This window comes from Meriones unguiculatus, chromosome 1 (genome assembly GCF_030254825.1).
Source record: "Meriones unguiculatus strain TT.TT164.6M chromosome 1, Bangor_MerUng_6.1, whole genome shotgun sequence".
In the NCBI taxonomy this organism is placed as follows: Eukaryota; Metazoa; Chordata; class Mammalia; order Rodentia; family Muridae; genus Meriones; species Meriones unguiculatus.
Window position 1 is genome coordinate 82,205,572 of NC_083349.1, and position 13,697 is coordinate 82,219,268.

The window sequence follows — 13,697 nt, forward strand, 5'->3', positions numbered from 1 at the left end:
GATTTCCTTGTTTTTTATTGCTGAGTAATATTCCATTGTGTAGATATACGACAATATCTATATCCATTCCTTAGTTGAGGGGCATCTGAGTTGTTTCCAGCTTCTGCCTATTACAAATAAAGCTGCTACAAACATGGTTGAGCAAATGTCCGTATTGTGTACTTGAGCCTCTTTTGGGTATATACCTAGGAGTGGTATAGCTGGATCTTGAGGAAGCACTATTCCTAGTTGTCTAAGAAAGCACCAGATTGCTTTCCAGAGTGGTTGTATGAGTTTACATTCCCACCAGCAGTGGAGGAGGGTTCCCCTTTCTCCACAACCTCTCCAGCATGTGTTGTCTCTTGAGTTTTTCATCTTAGCCATTCTGATGGGTATAAGGTGAAATCGCAGGGTTGTTTTAATTCGCATTTCCCCGATTACTAATGACGCTGAACATTTCTTTAAGTGTTTCTCTGCCATTCGATATTCCTCTATTGAGAATTCTCTGTTTAACTCTGATCCCCATTTTTTTAAATTGGAGTACTTAATTTGTTGCTTTTCAACTTCTTTAGTTCTTTTTATACAGGATATTAGCCCTCTGTCAGATATAGTATACCCCATTTTTAAATTGGAGTATTTGGTTTGTTGGTGTTTAATTTCTTGAGTTCCTTATATATTTTGGATATTTAGTCTTCTGTCAGATATAGGGTTGGTGAACATCTTTTCCCAGTCTTTAGGCTGTTTTTTTTTTTTTTTTTTTTGGTGTCCTTTTACTTACAAAAGCTTTTCAGTTTCATGAGGTCCTATTTTATTTATTAATTGTTGAGCTTAGAGCCTGAGTTGTTTGTGTTCTGTTTAGAAATCCCTGTCTACTTCTGTAAAGCAAAGGACACCATCATGAAAACAAAACGACTGCCTACAGATTGGGAAAGAATCTTCACCAACCCTTTATCTGACATAAAGGGCTAATATCCAGTATATATAAAGAACTAAAGAAGCTGAAAAGCAGCAAACCAAGTAATCCAATTAAAAAATGTGGAATAGAGCTAAACAGAGAATTCTCTGTAGAGGAATATCGAATGGCAGAGAAACACTTAAAGAAATGCTCAGCGTCATTAGCCATCAGGGAAATGCAAATCAAAACGACCCTGCGATTTCACCTTACACCCATCAGAATGGCTAAGATGAAAAACTCAAGCGACAACACATGCTGGAGAGGTTGTGGAGAAAGGGGAAGGAACCCTTCACTGCTGGTGGGAATGTAAACTTGTACAACCACTCTGGAAAACAATGTGGTGCTTTCTCAGACAACTAGGAATAGTGCTTCCTCAAGATCCAGCCATACCACTCCTAGGCATATATGCAAAAGGGGCTCAAGTACACAGTAAGGACATTTGCTCAACCATGTTTGTAGAGTTTTATTTGTAATAGCCAGAAGTTGGAAACAGCCCAGATGCCCCTCCACTGAAGAATGGATGCAGAAATTGTGGTACATCTATACAATGGAGTATTACTGTGCAATGAAAAATAAGGAAATCATGAAGTTCGCAGGTAAATGGTGGAACCTGGAAAGGATCATCCTGAGTGAGCTGTCCCAGAAGCAGAAAGACATACACGGTATATACTCACTCATATAGACATATAATATAGGATAAACCTACTAAAACATGTACATCTAAAGAAACTAATCAAGAGAGAGGACCCTGACTAAAATGCTCAATTCCCATCCTGAAAGGCAAAGAGGATGGACATCAGAAGAAGAAGAAAACAGGAAACAACCTAGGAACTTGCCACAGAGGGCCTCTGAAAGGCTCTACACTGCAGACTATCAAAGCAGACCCTGAGACTTATGGCCAACTGTTGGGCAATGTGCAGGGAATCTTATGTAAGAGGTGAGAAATAGTAAGATCTGGAGAGGACAGGAACCCTACAAGGAAAGCAACAGAATGAGAAAATTTCTGGGGTCTCTGGGGTCTTCCCAGAGACTCATACTCCAACCAAGTACCATGCATAGAGATAACCTAGAACCCCTGCACAGATGTAGTCCATGGTAGCTTAGTGTCCAAATGGGTTACATAGTAATGGGAAGAGGGACTGCCTCTGACATAATCTGATTGGCCTCTTCTTTGATCACCTTCCCGTGAGGGGGGAGTAGGCTTACCAGGCCACAGAAGATGACAATTCAGCCATTCCTGATGTGATCTGATAGACTAAGATCAGAAGGAAGGAGAGCAGGACCTCCCCTATCAGTGGACTTGGGGAGGGGCATGCGTGAAGAAGGGGGAGGGAGGATGGGACCAGGAGGAGAGGAGGAAGGCCCTTATGGGGGGATACAAAGTGAATAAAGTGTAATTAATAAAAATAAATTTAATTATATAAAAAAGAAATCCTTGTTTATTTTAAAATGTTTTTCTTTTGTTGTTTTTTAAGATGTTTTCTATATATTTTGGAAAATATTGTTTGCTCACAGAAATAAACTTCATTTTTCCAGTTTTGGGGCTATGTTTTAACTATCTTATTACACAGATTTACAGAAATATCATAAAGCTACCCATTTCTCTTTTCTTTTGTAGTTGTGTCATTTGGCAGAAAAATCACTGCCAAATCCCATGTTGTGAAGCTTTTGGCTGTCTTTCCTTTCTTACATTGTTTGGATTTACTCTTACATTTAAATCTTTGGTCCATTTTTAGTTAATGTTTGTATATGGTACTATGTGTTAAAACAGTCTTTTTTTTAAAAAATTATGTAGTTTTGTTGAAATCTTGTGGCCAGGTATACATGGGCTATTTTTGGAATCATCATTCTATCCCATTCATCTGTATGTCTTTTCTTATAGCAGTAAATAGTAAGATTTCAGATTAGGGAGTATGTGTCTTGTAGTTTGTTCAGACTGTTCTTTGTTTTTTGTTTTTTTTTTTAATTTAATTTTATTCTATGTGAATTAATATGAAGGTTTCAGATTACTTGGAATTGGCATTACAGACAGTTGTGAGCTGCCATGTGGGCTCTGGGAATTGAACCGGGGTCATTCGGAAGAGCAGACAACAGTGTTCTTAACCACTGAGCCATCTCTCCAGCCCCAGACTGTTCTTTGTAGCCCATGCTGGCCTAGATGAGTTTGAGGTCATGTCACTATTGCTTCAGCCCATTAGTTGTGGGGTTACAGGTGATAGTCACTACCCAGCTTGGTCTATTAATTTTAAGATTTTTTTTTTTGTTTCTTCATTAACATCACTGAATTTTGATGGAGCTCCCATTGAAGCTGTAGATTGCTTTGTACAGCATGGTCATTTTAGCAAGAAGTGTGTGAATGTGGCCGTGGGATACATTTCCATTTTCATTTCCTCTTCAGTATCGTTCAGTAGTGTTTTCTTGTTCTCACTGTATAAGTCTATCACTTGGTTAATTTCTTAGTATTTTATTCTTTTGATATTATTTTAAGTGGAAGTTTTTGCAATTTCCTTTTAAGGAATGCTAATGATTTTGTGTGTTTATTTTGTTCTCTGTATCCTGCTAGATTGCTAAAATTATTCTTGATAATGAGAGTAAAACTGTTGTTGTTTTGCAAACAGATTGTTTTACTTCTTGTAGTTCTTTTTCTGCATCATTGTTCTGCTTAGAACCTTCAAGTACTATGTTGAATAGACATGACAAGAGCGGTTCCCCTTTCTTGTTTCTGTTCTAGTGGAGATGCTTCCAGGCTGTGATAGTGCATATGGTGCTCTGAGTGTCTCCACTGCTCTAAGGTAGAGCTGGTTCTGTTGGTCCCTAGCTTGCTATGTGTTTTCATCATATTTTGTTGAATTTTTTGTTTAGTCAGTTGACTTTCCTGTTAATACTTGGAGTGACTTTCCCCCCATTATTCTGTTAAGATAATACGTTATATTGTACAAAATTTATATGTTGCACCATCTTTAAATTTGGGAAATAAATTTCATTTGGTAATGGTATATAAAATCCTTTCAATATCCTGTTTATTTGTATTTGCCAGTATTTTATTAAGGACTTGCATTAATGTGCACAAAAGGATACTGTTCTGTAGTTTTCTCAGTGTCCTTTTCTATCTCTAGTCTTATAATAATATGTGAACAAAATATGTTCTCTTAAGTGTGCCTTCCTCTTTCTGATCTTTAGAAATTTTTCTTTCCCATCTGCTTTAGTGTCGTTTGTGTGTTCCAAGAAAACATTCATATGATTGGCTCCATATCATTTAGACCTCAGTAAAAACGTCTTTTAGTGATGTGGCATGGAATTATAGCTTAGTGACTGAACATGCTTAGAATGTGTGAGCCCCAGGTCAGCCCTCAGGGTATCTCCCCAATTTCCTTACCCTTAACATGCTATAAAACATAGAACAAAAAAAAAAAGAGTCCCTTAGATATTTCTGAGTACACAGAGACACCGCCCCCCCTTCTCCAGTTCTCTGCCTGTGTTCCTTGTGGCAATTGCCACTGACCTTTTTTTTGTGTGTGTGTGTGCCACTACCTGGGTTTATTTTTTTTTTTCAAGTGACGCCTTCCTCTGTACTTAGATCATAAGTTTAACCATTTATTTTTTATTTGATTATATAGGCATAGTTAAGTCTTAGAACTGTTGCATTTGGTAATTAATATTTACTATTGATATATCTTTTAGTAAAGCTGCAGTTAATCCTAACCAGCTGTATAACCAAATCCCACACAGACTGTGATTTATTTAATTAACGTAGAACACAATGCTGGGCAATAGTTACTCCATCCTAAACCTCCAAGCCCTTATAGTTTCTTATCATTCAGATTCACACATTATACTTGCTTTTAGTCATATTTTAGGTCTGGTTCATTTCTCCACATCATTCCAATACTTTTCTCCTCCAGCTTCTGCTCTCCCTGCTTCTGCTCCTCTTCTCCTACTCCTTTCTCTCCTTCTGCTTCCTTCCTCTCCTCCCACTCTGAATCAGGATGTCCCACCCTATCCTCTCCATTGCTCAACTTTGAGGCTCGTTGTTTTAATTGACAATTTAGAGAACAAATTGTGGCATGTTTACACAAACTTGAGACAGGTGATGCTTAGAATAAATATCATAATGCAGTGTACTGATTGAAACCAGATAGTGGGTGAGAGGAATAAGCATTTGAATGAACAAGGGTAAGGTGTATACCTTTCAGAAGAACATTATGCCAACATAGGACATTGGTGATTAAGTCACATATTATGAGATGGGCTGAATCCAACCCTTTAATGACATGGTTGTCTTTTCTAGTGACCATGTTCTATTGTGTATTTATTCAGGGTCCTACCAAGAGTCATTTTGCTAGTATGAAAGACTCACATTATGAATTCTGAAGAAGGAGCTAGATCATTTGGTAGAATGCTTATCTCCAGGTGTGAAGCCCTGAGGTTGACTTTCAGCACCATACCACATAAACTACATGCTATGAGTCTCTGTAAGCCCCAAACTGGGAGATGCAGGCAGGACACCAGAAGTTCAGTGTCAGCTGCAGCTGGTAGCAGCTTAGAGGCTACCTTGTGCTGCATGATACCCTGACGTGTGTGTGTGTGTGTGTGTGTGTGTGTGTGTGTGTCCGTGTCTGTGTCCCTTTCATTTCTTTTGTTATTCAAATTACAAGGGATTTAGAAATTCTTTTCTAATAACAGGAACCTTGAAAGAAGCCCAAATATTTGCTTGTTACTACTTTAGAATATAATGCTATACTGTAGGATTGTCTTAAAGGTAAATAAAATAATCAGTGAAAAACAGATTGTAGTGGCTCAAAGGGAAATTATGACTTTTAGTCAAGGAGATTCTTGGGATACACATTTTTACTCTTTGTGCACAATAGATAATTCTAAAGGAATTTAATCTTTCATTTTTAAGTAAAGGATATAATAGAATAACGGTATTGTGTGGAGGGTAGAAATTTTGTGATTCATTAATCTTGATCTGTTTTTGTAGAGTTTTAGTGGCTGTTAAATGCTCATGTCGGACAGTGGTGGCACATGCCTTTAATCCCAGCACTTGGGTGGCAGAGGCAGGCAGATCTCTGAATTCGAAGCCAGTCTGGTCTACAGAGCCAGATCTAGGGCAGCCAGGGCTACACAAGGAAACCCTGTCTGAAAGCAAGCAAGCAAGCAAGCAAGTAAGCAACAAAGAAAGAAAGAAAAAAAAGGAGTACTTGTTTACTATTGTCTTCTGTGACTTTATCTGACACTGTATCTCAACATGATTTTAAAAATATTCCTTTCCAGTTAACAGAAGATGAAATTGCAACTATTCTAAAATCCACGTTGAAAGGATTAGAATATTTGCATTTTATGAGGAAAATACACAGAGATATAAAAGCTGGGAATATTCTCCTCAATACAGAAGGACATGCAAAGCTCGCAGATTTTGGAGTGGCTGGCCAGTTAACTGTAAGTTGGCTTTAATAATTTTTTGTATATTTTTGATTATTTTTCAGGCTTGATTTTGACTAAGTTGGTAATTAGTGAGTATGGTAGGGTAACATTGTTACTCTTATGGAGAAGAAGCCATATTTGAGTCTGTTTACGTTGTGAGGGTCACTAGATAATGAAATACATTCATCATCAAAATGCTCATATTTATGAAAGGGAAACTATTTAATCTCTTGGTACATTGGTATTTGTTGCTTTTACTGTTATCATACTATTTTTAATGGCTATCTTTAATAAAATAACTCTTGGTTATTTTACAATTTGAGATTCCTAAAATATGTTATAACTAGTTGAAACATTAGGAAAATAGTCAATTTTGAATAGAATCTGTTATTAGCAGATCGTGTTTTAATGAATTTGTTGTTATAACAGTTTTTTTTTTGTTTTTGTATAGTATTTATGCTTATATAATGCCATTGCAGGATACAATGGCCAAACGCAATACTGTAATAGGAACTCCATTTTGGATGGCTCCTGAGGTAATTCAAGAAATAGGTTACAACTGTGTGGCTGACATCTGGTCCCTTGGCATCACCTCTATAGAAATGGCAGAGGGAAAACCTCCTTATGCTGATATACATCCGATGAGGGTAAGAAATGACATTTTGTTAAAAGTGTTGGTTTTGAGTCTTACAGTTTTGTAATAATAAAATGAACAAACACAAAGCGAGTGTAGGTTCTGTGTAGAAGGAGTAGATTATTAAAGATGTGCAACTGTTAACTTCTGACTTTATCTCACTAAGCGCCGTTTTTCTGTAACAAGCGCTATTTTCTTTCACCCTAAATACTCGCCACAAAAGCCTTGTTTTCTAGTAGACTTTTTTTAATGCTCACTGCTTTCCAACGGTTATTAGAAAATGAGTCTTCATGTTTCTACACAGTTCTCTGTCCCCATCTTTCTGTGCTGTTTCTTTCTTCTTTGTGTATTTTTTTAAGCTGATAATTAAAAAGTCTTTATGGAGGCTGGAGAGATAGCTCAGCAGTCAAGAGCACTGGCTGTTCTTCCAGAGGACCTGGATTCAGTTCCTAGCACTCACAGGAGGGCCCACAGCTCTTTATAACTCCATTTCATGGGTTCCTGCCCCATCTTGTGGCCTCTGTACACCAGGCACACATGTGATTACACAGACAGACATGCAGACAAAACATACATACACATAAAATAAAGTTTTTATTGCTTTATATTTTTGAGAAAATTAGGTGTATTTCTATAATTAAGTATTTATTTTAAAAATACACTTTCTAAAATTCTCTTAATCATAGCTACCTGCCTTTGGTTCATGATAATCTTGCATTTGAAGTATAAACCTTGCATATTCCAGTTTAGAGTTTGTGCTTTAGGACTTGTGACTCTTTGGCATAGATATGTAATTTATCTTTGTATATATTATTTCTGTCTAGTGGCTATAGTTACCCTAAGAAGGATATAGGAGTGAAGGGGGACCCAAGTGTGTGTTTATAGAAAAGACAAAGGGTGACTTGGAGAGGCAAGTTGAGTAAATAGATGGAGGAAGAAAGGAGGGAATATTTTTGAATATCCAATGAGGAATAAATTGGGATTATGTTTGATTTTACAATGCCATAGCAATGTTATAGATGAGTGCAGTATTGAAAATACTTAAAAATCCACATGAAATATTGAGGCCCATTACCTGACAATTATTTTAGTGGTACTGTTATATTCCATTTATATTGTCTTTATACATTTAAACTCCCTTGTCAATATTAGAAAGTAAAAATAGCATAAATTATTTATTTGAAAAAACATGAAAAATAGCAGGGTCAGTATAGGAACAGAAATACAAACTCATTTTTTTTGAGTATTAGTTACCTCTGGTAGTTTGGTCAGGATGTTCATGGGATGATTCTCTAATGAGATATAATTAAGTTTCAAGAAGAGGTTTACAGTTTTTTTCACCACATCCTAGCTAAGTTCTACAGGTAGATCTTACATTATAACTATTTTTACCCTTTGTAAATCTTCTAAATAAATGGTTTAGCATATCACATTTGACCATGGTAAAGCCTCTCTACCAGACTGAAAAGAATTGTAGTATATGGCCCCTGCTTTATTGATCTTAAAATTCACTTGAGTTTGAATTCATACTTATAAAATAGTAAATAATAATACAGTAAATAATAATAATACTTATAATACAGCATTTCTCTACAGTATTTCTGTACTTTAAGTTATACAGTATTTAAAATGTTCTGGATATACTATATATATATTGCAAACTTATTTCTAGGATGCTGTCTTAGTCATTGTTCTATTGTTGTGAAGAGACACTATGACTATGGCAATTATTATAAAGGAAAACATTTAATTGGGGTTGCTTACAGTTCAGAGGTTTAGTCTGTTATCATCATGGCAGGAAGCATGGTCATGCTGCTGTGTGCCAGCAGACATGGTGCAATCGTGGTAGCTGGGAGTTCTTTATCTGTTTTGGCAGGCAGCATGAAGAAATATTAGCTATTAGGCCTGGCTTGAACTTCTGAGACCTTAAAGCCTGCCCCCTGATGATGCAGGTTCTCTAACAAAGCCACACCTACTCCATCAAGGCCATACCTCTTAATAATGTCACTCTCTATGGACCTATGGGGAACGTTCTTATTCAAACTACTGCAGATGCCTTGGTCTCCTATTCTATCATTTTAAATCCTGCCAGGTTTTCAAGTCTCAACTCAGGTTTGATTTATTTGTTTGTTTGTTTGTTTAATGTGTATGTTGTTTTGCCTGTGTGTATGTTTGCTATGTGGCTGTTGCCCAGGGCATTAGGTCTCCCTGACACTGGAGGCATAGCTACGAGCTGTGATGTGGGTGCTGTAAACCACACCTGGGTCCTCTGGAAGAGCAGATAGTACTGATCAATATCTCCACACCTCAGATTTTATCCTTGATAACTACAGTTTATACTGATTTCTGTTTTTCTCCTCATAATTTGCATATAGAAATACTTGTGTCTATGGTTCTTTCTGTTTTGTTTTGTGATAGAGTTTCTCTGTCTTGGCTGTCCTGGACTTGCTTTAGACCATGGTGGCCTCGAAACTCAGACCAGTCTACCTGCCTCTGCCTTCCTGAGTGTGTCTGTGGTTCTTTAGATAGTGACCCTATGTTGTTTTTAACAAAATCTCAATGTTTTGAATTTAACAATAAAGACTTGGAAGCCACTTGATGGAGTGAAAGCTTGCTAGCTGAGAGAGGCAGAGAAAGCACCCAGCTGACCTTCCTCCTCAGTGAACATCTTGGAAAGGAATCCCTCCCTCCCACACATTTTCCAACAACCTACTTCAAACTTGATGTCCCTCTGCTTTTTTGTGTGCCTCTCTCTATTCATCCTACCGACTTTTTGTTCCTCTCTGTGTTTTTTTCTAAATAATGCTATGTTTGTTTCCTGTCAACTGGTTGCTTGCTCTGCCTCTTGACCTAAGGTTGACTTTATTTAATCATGTTTACAGTATTTAAGCAGAAAGCTTTTGGATTAATGGTGTGTGCTAAGGCTGAGCCACATCACAACTAAAAACAAGTTTTTACAGTGAAGAACACAGTCTTGGGGTTCACAGAGTGATCATATATCCTGCAACATCCCCCCCCCTTTTTGTCTAAATAAAAAGGGAAGGTTTAACTCTTAACACAGTAAAACTGTTTACAACAATGAAGCTGTTTCTGCCCGGTTTTCTACAGTGTCCAGCTTGGTTGTATTTGGCCATTTTAGGATTAAGTATTTTTGAGGTGAAAGTTCTGTAAAATGTTTGTGTCAGTCTCCTATGAATTTAGCAGTTCAAATGTCCTAAGCAGTTTGTAGTCTGCAGCTGATCTTTGGGTGTTGTTTGTCAGCTTAGTGACAGTGCTGGCTAGATAGAACACAGAAATCAACCCAAAACTGTCCACTGCGAAGAACCTGGTGGCAGAGGGGGCATGGTGGCTAGCAATACCACAATCCAGGTGGATTCGTCTTTGCAGGGACCATCATCTTTTGGAGACCTCAGAGGTTACTGTCAGGAATGGTCACTGTTTATTGTAGAAAACTTAAACATTTTTTATGATGTATTTAGCAGATTTCTGAAAGGTTTGAGGACTACAATCTATTGAGTACATCCAAGGTACACAAACTTTGTTCCTATTACCTGCTTCAGTCTCAAACCTGAAAACATGTATGGGAAGCTATATAAAGCTTATTTATAAAATTAGTGTTCTGCATGACTACCAGTATCATAACAGAAAGTTTATATATACATAACAATCTTATAGATTTTGAGATATACCTTAAGAAAAGTTTTAGATCTCTGACATGAACTCAGTGGCCAGTTCTTTGATCACCTTCCCATGGGGGGTACAGCCTTAGAAGATGATGCAGCCAGCGTTGATGAGACCTAATGGGCTAGGAGGTCCTCCCCTCTCAGTGGACTAGGGAAGGAGCATAAGGGGAGAAGAGGGAGGGTGAGTGAGACTGGGAGGAGACGAGGGAGGGGGCTACAGCAGGAATACAAAGTGAGTAAATTATAATAACTAAATATATAAATGAAATTTAATAAAAAATAAAGTATAAAATGTTTATTTTAAATTAATTTCAGGATTTAATAAAATGTGAAGTGATTACAAAAAACCTTTTATAGGGTCAAATGAAAACCAAAAGATTATGAGATGAGTGCAATAGAATAGTCTCTAATTTTTGTTTTCCTCTGTCCCATACTGGGTGGCTCTTGTGATATGAGACAGAGATTTGGATTTTCCTTTAACAAGCACACATGGATTTAGAGAAGGAGAGAGCCATGCTCCAACCTCAAAGCCAGCTTCAGTTTTTAATTGAATTGAGTCCACATAAAGATTATTGCCACCTATATCTGTATCTGTAGAGGGCAGCAAAACAAGCAGTTGGAAATCTGCCAGGGGCAGGGCAGCGCATGGTGGGAAGGAAGAAGGAAGCACCTGCCCAGGATGCCCCCCCCAGCCTGTATTCAGTTTTGTCCAGGGCAGGAAAGGTTGGCTGCCCAGGTGAGATGGTAGTATGGGTGCCAGTGGTAGTCTGGGGCTCTGAGCTGGGATTTTAGGCTGGTCAGAGGTGGTTCATACCACTTGGCCAATTTATTCTATTTGGGGGACATTTTCTCTTCATGATCCATCGTTTTCTTCAGATGTTTCACTTGTCCATCTCCAGATGACTTAGTTGGATGCTTTTTTTCTCTTGGAAAGATAAAAGCAAAACCCTTCCCTAACCCTAATTCTCAGGGGTGGGGAGGTTTTTTGGTTTTTGTTTGTTTGTTTGTTTGTTTTGTTTTGTTTTGTTTTTATCTGGCAGGGTTTATCTTTTCTAGGGCAAAATCTTTTTTGACAACAAAAAAAGAGTATTATCTTTCAACTGAAATTTAGAAAAAAATCTTCTAAAATTTGAAACTAAATATAGCTTAGTATGTTTGGATAACTATACCTGTATCCCCCTTTCTCTTTATATATAAATTAAAGGTTTAAGTGTATTTATTTTTAGACCACAAAGGGCATTCACTTTGAATTTAAGCCTGCCTTTTGTTATTTTGTCCTCTTTTTCTTCCCCCATTGCTGAGGACTTAACCCAGGGCCTTGCATTTGCCAAAGCACTCTACCATTTGACCTAAATCCCGAACCCCTTCAGCCTGCCTTTTATAAGCAGTTTTAAATTTAAATCATTGTAATTCTTATGTGTCTGCCTCTGCCTCCCTAGGTGCTAGGATTCAAGGTGTAAACTGCCACCTGGCAATGGGTTCCTGTAATAGCAGGGTTGTCATGGTTTAATTTGCCTTTCCATTACTCCTTATTTTTTTAGTGCTAGGGATAAACTTTTAAGTTTTTTGAGTGTGCAGTCTATAATCTGTGCTGATTTATTCTGAATTTGTTTCTTGACAAAATTTAATATTCTAGTCTTAAGTTAATATGATGCCAATTTTACCACTGTTTCATTATTATCAGATGTTTTGTTTGTCTTGCTTGTATGAGACATATAAAATTTGATGCCACTGCTAAGTGTTGTTGTTTTTGTCATTTCCATTCATGTCTCCCATGACCTTTGCCATTTATCTTCCTGTTAGTGGTTTTCCATTTTGATGACCATATAGCTATACCATTGCACATATACCATTAATTGGAGAAGGCAGAGATTTTCCTTTTCTTTTCCTAATTTGTCTTATAGCCAATAAGTGCTGCACTGATTTTGTAGTTCTTCAGTATTGGTGATACCATCTCCTTGTTTATTGTGTGCTGCTTTCTGTTAGTTTTGGTTCCATTAGTGGTTAAACCATCAGTAAACCATGAATTAGTCTAATGTTGTGACCATTCATTCCACCAGTCCCCACAGTTCAATAGGTGCCTCTCTTGGGGGAGGGGTGAGCAGTTTAGGCAGCTTAGGTATTTCCTCAGTGAGGGAAGGCACACACCCCTTTCCTACCACATCCTGGTCATGAAGGAAATCAGATAGGTACTGTTAGGACCAATGCTATTATTATTTTTTCTCTCTCTCTTACCCCCTTGCATGACAACCAGGAACTGCTTTTAGTGAACCTACATTTATATACTTTAAGTTGCCTTATGTGAGAAGCAACCCAAGCTCCTCATTTTTCAATTATAGAAAAAGGGAGGAATGTTAGTATTTAGGCAGCTTGCTTCTGGGTTTCCTAGCAACTTATGATATCATCATGTTTCACCTGCCAGGTAGCCACACTTGGTGGGCTTGGTTAGGTTTGTCCTTAAAAGCATGTCACTTTGTCTCGCTTTTGTTCTCTTGCCCTCTTACTCTCTCCCTCTCCTGCTCTCTCCCCTTTCTCTACCCCTCCCTTCCCCCATCATGTCTCTTTCTCTCCTTCTCTCCCTCTCTTCATCTCCATCTAATAAACCTCTTTCATATAAAATCTGTTGTGCACATCATTATTTCATTGATCCTAACATTTACCAGTTCCACTGTAATACCTTTCTTTCCATGGCTCAGACTGAGAAGAACTCTGCACCATCTAACAGATCCAAACTATCAGTATAAGGGGCACCCTTATGACAATAGGGTGGTTGGCAGTGACTGAGTCTAAGGTTCTCCAATGCTTTATAAAATATCTAGATTTGTTTCTCAAAGAGAGAGTATACATTCTCCATATATGGAAAATGTTTGAAATATAAGCCAACAGGCAAATGTTGGTGGTCTCTTTTTTGCTTTATGAAGTATGCCCAGTTACAGATCCACCAATAAATATGATATCCACAATTAGGGTATCATCTGGTTTGGTATTGGTCAGGGTTGCATGCACAGAGATGAGCTTACTG

The 13,697-nt window shown here is 37.7% G+C and overlaps 1 protein-coding gene across 3 annotated transcripts in view; it reads left to right on the forward strand.

The window, feature by feature from the left end:
* The window catches only part of Stk3 (serine/threonine kinase 3), a 348,343-nt gene that overhangs the window by 81,259 nt on the left and 253,387 nt on the right, over positions 1-13,697 (forward strand). For all 3 annotated transcript variants that reach the window (XM_060392896.1, XM_060392903.1, XM_060392906.1), the window contains 2 exons: positions 6,209-6,373; positions 6,838-7,005. In XM_060392896.1, coding sequence (XP_060248879.1) covers positions 6,209-6,373; positions 6,838-7,005 — 333 coding nt within the window. The remainder of the gene's footprint in view (positions 1-6,208; positions 6,374-6,837; positions 7,006-13,697) is intronic.